Source organism: Chiloscyllium plagiosum, chromosome 17 (assembly GCF_004010195.1).
Source record: "Chiloscyllium plagiosum isolate BGI_BamShark_2017 chromosome 17, ASM401019v2, whole genome shotgun sequence".
Classification (NCBI taxonomy): Eukaryota; Metazoa; Chordata; class Chondrichthyes; order Orectolobiformes; family Hemiscylliidae; genus Chiloscyllium; species Chiloscyllium plagiosum.
The window spans coordinates 26,457,262-26,467,290 of record NC_057726.1 but is presented as its reverse complement, the minus strand read 5'-3'; the positions used below and the strand labels follow the sequence as shown (position 1 = coordinate 26,467,290).

The 10,029-nt window shown below is 41.2% G+C and overlaps 1 protein-coding gene across 1 annotated transcript in view; it reads left to right on the top strand.

Annotated features, from left to right (window-relative positions):
• Positions 1 to 10,029, top strand: part of dhx38 (DEAH (Asp-Glu-Ala-His) box polypeptide 38) — a 142,066-nt gene that overhangs the window by 96,632 nt on the left and 35,405 nt on the right. Inside the window, exons 23-24 of the mRNA XM_043706699.1 lie at positions 7,818 to 7,952; positions 8,718 to 8,843. Coding sequence (XP_043562634.1) covers positions 7,818 to 7,952; positions 8,718 to 8,843 — 261 coding nt within the window. The remainder of the gene's footprint in view (positions 1 to 7,817; positions 7,953 to 8,717; positions 8,844 to 10,029) is intronic.

Sequence of the window (10,029 nt, the reverse complement as noted above, 5' to 3'; positions counted from 1 at the left end):
GCCTCCTGTGTAGCGCTTCTGTGGTGTTTCCTCCGGCATTTATAGTGGGGAGGAAACACCACAGAAGCGCTTCACAGGAGGCTCCCAAGCACTGAGGATGTCACCTAGACAGGGGACGAAACGTTTGCAACAAAAATTTCCAACTCGGCGAACAGAACCACAACAACGAGCACCCGAGCTACAAATCTTCACCCAAACTTTGAAAGCTAAGGGATCCCAGAACCACAGGATGAAATCAAAGTTTTGTAGTTCTGCCACATCTATTCATAAATAGTGGTGGACGATTGAAAGAACCAGTGGGGTGAAGAAACTCCAGGAAGTTTTTCAACCCTCAGCTATTGTTGAGAGCCTAGCACACTGTTGCAAATTTTTTATTCTTTTCTTTTGTACTTGTTTTCAGTCAGAAGCACTAAGCAGATAACCTATCTCAGCTTCCTCTTCCTCTGAGGATTCCATCATTTTTAGAAGCCAATTTGATTCACTTAATGCAGTATCAGGACATGGCTGAGGTACTGCAAAAGCTGTTGGCCTTGACAGCAGCCTGACTGTAGGGCTGAAGATTTGTATTTCAGAACAAGCTGTACTTCCTCTGAGCTGTTCCAATGCATCTAGAGTGTTAAGTTGACATGACAAATTGGGAAAAGATTCCTGATGAAGGACTTATGCCCGAAACATCGATTCTCCTGCTCCTCGGATGCTGCCTGACCTGCTATGCTTTTCCAGCACCACACTCTCGAGTCTGATCTCCAGCATCTGCAGTCCTCACTTTCTCCAAATTGGAGGTATATCTTTTCCATATAAAGCCAGACAAAAAAATTCCATCAGACTTCTTTGCCAGTCAACAAAGTGATAGAAGATCGCTTACTCAGCATTATCTTGCCCACTGATTTACTCTGAGTTACCCATAAGCATTTGATTTCAGCCTTCATTATCACTTTGGTACAAAATGTGATCAGAAGTGCTGAATTTCAGAAATGAAAAGAAAATCACTACCCTTGACATCAACCCCACATTTGATCAAGTGTGACATAAGGAACTGTGGTAACATTTATATCAGTGGGAATCAGAGGGAAGACTTACCATTGGCAGGAGTCATAGTTAGCACAGAAGGAAGGTGGTTCTATTTGTTCTGGGCCCATAATCTCAACCCTGGGATGTCACTGCAGCAGTTCCTCTGGGCAGTGCTCAAGACTCAACCATTTTGCAGCTACTTAGTCAAGACGATTCATCTATCATAAGGTCAAAAGTTGTTGATGATTGTACAGTATTTTGCTCCATTCACAACTCTTAAAATCATAGAATCATACTTTACAGATCAGGTTCTTTGGCCCATCGTGCCTGCCGAAAATACTCCACTACTTTCACTAGGCCCATTTCTCACAGTCGGGTCAAAGCCGTGAATGATAAGACACTTGAAATGTTCATCCAAGTACATTTTGAAGGTTGTGACATTTCCCATCTCAACCACCCTTCCCAGTGCATTCTGGATCCCACCCACCTCTGGGTGGAAAAGCTTTTTGTCAAAGCTCTCTCCCCACTCCCTCCCACACCCCCGTCATTCTGACAATGTCCTGTACAGGATAGAGGTGGAACCTTTCAAAAAGATGCAGTAAAATGGTGTGTGTGAGCGCTATTTAGAGACTTACCCTCCAAAAGACAGTAGCGGTCTTGTTAATGTCCAGTCTGGCTGTCCTGGAGAGGGGGCGGGCGAGGGCTCACATGCACTGTGCTGCTGCTAGTCCCCTGAATGGGCAGCAGACTTAATAGAAAACTCCGAGCCCCAGAGGAAATGCATTGAATTGATTCACCAAATAATCAATTATCTGAACGAAATAGCGTCCGCCCATCTCGTTTGGATAATCGAGGTTCCTCTGTATATCTGCTTGGCATTTCTGGCTGGCAGTTAATGCAAATGATTCGGTCTTGTCTTTTGCACTTCAGTGTTGGGCTGCACCTTTACTGAAGTTGGAAATGTTCATCCAGTTTTCTTCTTTTAGTTAATGTAAATGCCCATGAACATTCATGATTGGATGTGGCAAGAGCAGAGCTTTGATCTGATCCACTGATGATGAGATCGCTGAACTCCATCTTTTGGATGCTGCTCAAGAAAGCATCAAGGCTTAAGTTGATAGGCAGAAAATTATGTTTACGCTACGTTAAGTAGCAGGCAATAACGTTCTACAACAGTGGAGATTCTGACCACTCATCGTGACACTGAACAGCCTTGCCATTGCCAAACATCCTTACTACCAACATTCTAAGCCTTATCATTGGCCAGAACTTTAATATGGCTATGAAATGTGCTTTTTATTGTGAGTGACTTACAATGTCTTAAAGTTTTTCACTGTCAATAAGGCACAAGCCAGGAGTGTGATGGAATATTATGCACATGCCTGGATGATTGTAGCTTTATAGAATAACCTTTATTGTCATATGCATTCAAATGAGTGCAGTGAAAAGTTTATGATGCTGCCTTTCGCCACCATCTTAGGTACAGAGGACCTAGGTACAGACACCTTTAAGTATCATTACAGAGTTTAAAAAATTGAAACTTTATTGCTGGAACAGCACAGCAGGTCAGGCAGCATCCAGGGAACAGGAGATTCGACGTTTCGGGCACAGGCCCTTCTTCAGGAATGAGCAGAGAGTGTTCAGCAGGAGAAGATAAAAGGTAGGGAGGAGGGACTTGGAGGAGGGGCGTTGGAAATGTGATAGGTGGAAAGAGGTCAAGGTGAGGGTGATAGGTCGGAGTAGGATGGAGGCAGAGAGGTCAAGAAGAAGACTGCAGGCCAGGAAGGCGGTGCCGGGCGGGAGGGACTCGGCTGAGACAAGGTGGGGGGAGGGAGAAACTGGTGAAGTCCAAGTTCATCCCCTGTGGTTGGAGGGCTCCCAGTCGGAAGATAAGACGCTCCCCCTCCGACCGGCGGGTTGTTGTGGTTTGGCGGTGGAACATAGACAGAGACTCAGAAAGGCTCTCTCACTGAAGGAGTCAGCTTCCAGTCCTTCCAATCAGGTTGTCAGTCTTTGATTATAATTTAAAAATCTTCCCCACCACCCCATCTACTCCTACCCACCTCATGCCATTTGCTTTTTCAGCTCTGACCTTCTGGGCCCCTTCATGTCCTCCAACCCCATATCCATTGATAACAAAACCTTTAGTTTTAATCCTAGCACTGAGCAACTCTCTGCTGAAACTACCCCTCACAATTGGAGCACAGGACTTAAGGCAGGATTGGGCTATTTGTCCCCATGAGGCTGTTTCACCATTCAACTTGATCATGGGGATTTATTATTAACTAGAAAGGAACAATTTGATTAGGGATAGTCAACACAGTTTTGTGAAGGGCAGGTCGTGCCTCGCAAAGCTTATTGAGATGGTTGAGAAGATGAATGAGGGTATAGTGGTTGATGTGGTGTACATGGATTTCAGTAAAGCGTTTGATAAGGTTCCCCATGGTAAGCTGTTGCAGTAAATATGGAGGTATGGGATTGAGGGTGATTTAGTGGTATGAATCAGAAATTGGTTAGCTGAAAGAAGACAGAGAGTGGTGGTGGCAAATGTTCATCCTGGTGTTCAGTTATTAGTGGTATACCATAAGGATCTGTTTAGGGGCCACTGCTGTTTGTCATTTTTATACATGACCTGGATGATGGCGTAGAAGGATGGGTTAGTAAATTTACAAATGACTCTAAGGTCGGTCGAGCTGTGGACAGTGCTGAAGGATATTGCTGCTTACAGAGGGACATAGATAAGCTGCAGAGTTGGGCTGAAAGGTGGCAAATGGAGTTTAATGCAGAAAAGTGTGAGGTGATTCATTTTGGAAGAAGTAACAGTAATACAGAGTACTGGGGTAATGGTAAGGTTCTTGCAGTGTGGATGAGCAGAAAGATCTCCGTGTCCATGTACATAGATCCCTGAAAGTTGCCACCCAGGTTAATAGGATTGTTAAGAAGGCATATGAACCATGGGGTTATGTTGCAGCTGTAGGAAACTATGGTGTGGCCGCACTTGGAGTATTGCGTACAGTTCTGGTTACCACATTATAGGAAGGATGTGTAAGTTTTGGAAAAGATGCAGAGGAGATTTATGAGGATATTGTCTGGTATGGAAGGAAGGTCTTCTGAGGAAAGACTGAGTGACCTGAGGCTGTTTTCGTTAGAAGGAAGAGGTTGAGAGGTGACTTAATAGAGATGTGAAAGATGATCAGAGGATTAGATAGTGTTAGCAGAGAGAGACGTTTTCCTCGGATAGTGATGGCTAGCATGAGAGGACATAGCTTTAAATTGAGCGGTGATAGATATAGGACAGATGTCAGAGGGGTAGTTTCTTTACTCAGAGAGTAGTAATGGCGTGAAACTCCCTGCCTGCAACTGTAGTAGACTCACCGACTTTAATGTCTTTTTAAATGGCCATTGGATAAACATATGGATGATAATGCAACAATGCAGGTTAGTTCAGCTTCAGGCTGGTTTCACAGGTCAGCACAACATTGAGGGTCAGAGAGCCTGGACTGTGCTGTAATGTTCTGTGTTCTTTGAAAGCAAGATAATATTTCGAGTCTGGCGATTCTTCATCAGAACTGTTAACAGCTCAGGAAAGGTGGTAATATATTGAAGTGACGTTTGTGGGAAGGGGTTGGTCTTGCACAAGGTGACTTACTTGCCGATTTACTTCCTCCAACCTCAGTATCCAAGGCCTCAGGCACACCTTCCAGGTGAAGCAGCAGCTTACCTGCACTTCTCTCAACTCATTTATTTCATTCACTGCTCAGAATGTGGTCTCCTGTATATCGGGGGAGATGAAACACAGATTTGATGACCGCTTTGCTGAACACCTACACTCTGTCTGTAAAACATGACCCAGAGTTTCCCACTGCCTCCACTTCAACACACCACTGTGTTCCTACACCAACATTTCTGTCCCAGATCTGTTGCAGTGTTCCTTAACGCAAGTTCAAAGAACAACACTTCATTTTCCACTTGGGGATTCTGTTTACTCTCTGCTCATTCCTGAAGAAGGGCCTGTGCCCGAAACGTCGAATCTCCTGTTCCCTGGATGCTGCCTGACCTGCTGTGCTGTTCCAGCAATAAAGTTTCAACTTTGATCTCCAGCATCTGCAGACCTCACTTTCTCCTCGAAGAGTTTAAAAAATACTGATGTTATAGAGTAAAAAAAAGATTAGCATGGGAACGGTTGTAAAAAGTCCAGAATGATAAAGTGACCATAAATACAGTTAAGTTCCAGTCCATACCCACTGGCTGCAGAGCATGAGGCCATGCTGCCTTCACGTGCTGGACGTACTCTGCTACTGCTGTGGGAATTGGCCCTTTCGCTCTGCTCCACGATGGGATTCAACCCATTCATTCTGCTGAAGGATGTGGCCTGCGCTTGCTCTGCCATGGGACTCTCCCTGTTCGCTCTGCTCTGCTGCGAGACTCAGTCCACACTTGCTCTGCCATGGGACTCTGCCTGTTCGCTCTGCTCTGCTGTGAGACTCAGTCCACACTTGCTCTGCCATGGGACTCTAACCCTTCAATCTGCTCTGCCACAGGACTCTGTCCGTTTGCTCCACTCTGCTGCGGGACTTGGCCCATACTTGCTCTGCTCCTCGACTCCAGTCTCTAGGCAGGGCAGAAAGTGGGGGTGGGGTAGAAAAAAAAGCTGCAAAGAGGAGAATGAAAAGAAAGGAAAGGGACTGTGAAACAGTGGAGCTCCGACTGGAGCCTCCTATTCTGCTGCCTTCTTGCAATCACATACTTCAACCTCACTTGAGAGACTTACAGCAGCCCATCCATCACTGTTGCGCTGTGCCTTAGACAAGGCTATAAAAACACTTTCAAAATCCATTATCTCTAATGCCTAGAAGATCAAGCAGGCGCAAAGGAATAGCAGCTTATGCAGTTTCCTCTCCATGCCATGTACCATCCTAACTTGGAAATCTATGGCCGTTTCTTCATCAATGGTTAAAAATTCTGGGGTTGTTTGCCACATGGACTTCAATACTCTAAGAATACATCACTACCTCAAGAGCAATTAGGGATGGGTCTTAAATGTCGGCATTACCAGTGATATCCATATCTCATGAATAATGATATCATCACAGCTGATGTTATTACTGAACAAATCAGATCCCAGACCGAAATTTAGCCTGATACATCATATTTTGTTTTTTTATAATGAGGTGGTCTCTCATTGAAACATAAGCGTGCAGTTTTGCAGATAAGGTTTTAATAATAAAACAGAAGATTGTTCCAAAAAATAAATGAAGATAAAATAAAATGAACCAAACTATTTACGTATAACTCATGATTAATGATTTCCAAAGACACACTAAAAATTTTATCCCATTAATCCCAAAAGTATCCTTTTAAAACACTCCTGCTAGAAAGAATTTCCTCCTATCTCACCATATGAGTATTAATTTTTAATGCTGGCTTTGAGTCTCCGTCTTGAGAATTGATAACCTCTTCTCAGTGGCTTCATATAACTGAGTCTAATTTTATCAACTTTAAATAGTCCCGTCAGCATTTTGCCAAACATTTCTGGTCTAGAACTCCAACACGGCCCCCTGGACTAAACCTATTTTTAACAATTCTAAACTATTTTCTTCCTTTCTCAGGAGCAACTACTTTATACATCCAGCTTCAGCTGTGAGTCCTGCAGAACTCCCCAAACTGAAACTCAAAAAAACTTTTTCCTTTAAGCTTGTGGATGTTTCCCTTTAATAAAGGAGAAAAAATATCAATCCCACACTGTCTAAACTAGAGCCTGTACAAATAATTTACCTTGTTTGCTTGTAAAATTTTCCTAATGTAAACAGAAACCTAACCTTGTCCAGGGAGTCTTCCTCTCTTGCTCCATGTGTTTTAAAAGAAATCTCCATGGCGACAGAAATACTTAAATATGCAGCCTGTATACCACTCATTCAAAATTCAAAAATCCAAACTCAAAAATAAGTTATGTGAAAGTTGCGTACGTTCCACCAAAATGTAGGCTATAATCACTGATTCATTCATATTATAGAATCATGGAAGTTTTTCATTATTGATCACTAATTTGCTCCATTGTTCAAAAGTTAATTATATAATGTATGAATCCTTGTAATTGAAGACATGTTGCCTTAGGAAACTACCTTGAATGCATTTGATTCATTTATTCCCTTGGCAACTTGTACAACCACTTTCTTCCCTATTTACATTCAGAACAAAATTTCCCACTGTTACTACTATTTTCTTCTTGAGTTGCACTTAGATGCACCCTAATCAGTAGGAAAACAAAATGTAGTCCTAAATATTTTGCATCCTTTCCTGTTCCCCAGCCTAATGATCATGATTGAATTCATCTAGGCCAACTTTTTTTTTGAGAAGTGCCAAACCTTTCTTGATATTACTCCCCATTTTACAATTTATTTATTCTTCCTAAGTATCCTAATTCATGTGCATTTAGCTCTCAATCTTATCCAACTGGTCGCTAATTGTCATTACTTTGTAACAAAATGAATGGGAACAAATGAGGACAAGTAACTTTCGTGGACTGTCAAATTTCTGGCTGCAAACTATCAAAGAAGAGTCTGTAAACATATTGAAAAAGGGATTAGATGTGGAGTGCATTGAGGAGTGCAATTGATCTAGTTGTCAATCTGCAGTCAAGCCAATAGATATAGCTACTAAATATTCATTCTTGAGGAATAGTATTTTGTATAACTGCAGGGGTGGACACAAAGGAATCCAACTTCATGCAAAAGAAATAATGAAATTTAGAATAATTGAGAAGAATTTGCAATGGATTTATTGACACACCTGTCTTTTTGTCAAAGGTTCGAGAGGTTCGTTCCCAGTTAAAGGATATAATGATGCAACAACGTATGAATATTGTATCCTGTGGTACTGACTGGGATATCATCAGAAAATGCATCTGTGCAGCGTACTTTCACCAGGCTGCAAAACTCAAGGTAAGAAAATGATTTACCTATTGAAAATGGTACATGGTCTTAATTTTGTAGTTTTACAGATGACTCCCAATCTTCTTCCTTAATACTTCATTTTGTATATTGCAGTATCTCAAATTTTCAGCTTCATTGTCTTTAACTTTTACTGTCATAGCTCTTCAACTTAGCCTGGTGTTTCCTCTAAGGATGAAGTAAGAAAATGACCAATAATATTGTTGATGCATGAAGAGAGGGCTTTGAATTTTGTGGGATTATTGTGCATTTTGTTGTGGAATGTTACTATTGTGGAAAAAAATGTGTATGCAGTCACTGTATTCCAAAAATAATATAATTTTAAAGTGCTTTGCAATGTTGGAAATTAAGGGATCATAGATAAACATTTTCATACTCCTAGGCTCTAAGGTTAATTGTCTCTCACTTCTATTTCATTCCAAAGCAATGTTGTGCTTTGTCCAATGTTGTACCTTGTTTGTTCGACTCTTACATCTGCTACCTGTATAATATTTAAATTCTGTTGTCACTGAACTAATTACGCGTGTTCTTGCAAATTTATATTGACTTCTGATTCCCCCACACCCCCACTTTAATCTGCAGTTTCTCTATGACCTCACCTCTGTAGCCTATTCCAGTGCTAAAGTCTGAATTTCTCAACCCTCTAATTCTATGAAGATAGGAATTCTTTAAAATTTATATCCATTAGGTTGTAGCCTTTGGCTTGTTTTCAATTTGTAAGAATGATTGGTTGTTCATTTTTTTTAATGTTTGCAGGGTATAGGAGAGTATGTGAATGTCAGAACAGGCATGCCTTGCCATTTGCACCCGACGAGTTCACTTTTTGGCATGGGTTACACCCCAGATTATATTGTATACCATGAATTAGTGATGACTTCAAAGGTATGTTTTTGAACTGCAAACCGAGCTCTGATGCTAGTTCAGTTGGATGAAAAAATTAAAATACTGCAAACTTTGTTACATACGATTTACTGTAGGGATTGGGGAAATTTTAAAGAAAATAATTATTTAGTTTACACTGGGTTGTTTTTGAGTGCAATTTTGTTAAGAACGTATATCAGAAAGTAACTTCTTTGTGTTTGACAATGCATTCTAATAGACTGAAGATTTGAAAAGATACACAAGATCTAATTGTAAATATGGATTTATATTAAAATATGACCTTGAAGGGAACTGGGACCTTTGAAGAAAAATAGATAAGATACTATAGACTCAGAACATACTTAAAAACTCAGAAGGGCAGCCTGCACAAGTGGTGGAAAAGTCGAGTTGATGTTTTTGTCAGAATTGGCATATTTGAGGAATTTTGACAATGTCTTGTGATTGTAGCCATATGTTGCATATCTAGTGATTTAGATAGGAAAATCTTAAACTTTACACATAAATTAGTTCATGCCATCCTGGTACTGCACAGTGATAAATAGTTTATAGTTGGATCAGAGTTTCACTTTTTATTCCCCACCCCCAGACTATTCGCTTTTTATATTAGGCATTTGATGTAAATAACTTAATTTCTGCTTTAAACAATTATCTGGTATTCTCTGTAGTTTAAAGTATCACGCAATGCTGTTTAGTCACCAATTTACTGCCGTCAATTTAAGTTATTTTAGTCTCAAATGAAAATAGTGGGACTCTATTATTAGAACTGCCATCTTTGCTGTTACAAAATGCTGCATGTTAAATCTTTAGGAGAGATGTACCCCAATTGTCAGACATATTTGTATTGCCTGGAAATAATTGGTTTGTGGTTATGCTGCAAGGTTAATTCAAATCTATTCTATAGGTATATCAGGAATAAAAGAATGACTAGAGTAAGATTAGAGCTTAAAAATGTGTTGCTGGAAAAGCGCAGCAGGTCAGGCAGCATTAAAGGAGCAGGTGAATCGACATTTCGGGTATAAGCCCTTCTTCAGGAATGAGGAGGGTGTGCCAAGCAGACTAAGATAAAAGGTAGGGAGGAGGGACTTGGGGGAGGGGCGTTGGGAATACGATAGGTGATAGGAGGTTAAGGTGAGGGTGATAGGCCGGAGAGGGGGTGGGGGCGGAGAGGTCGGGAAGAAGATTGCAG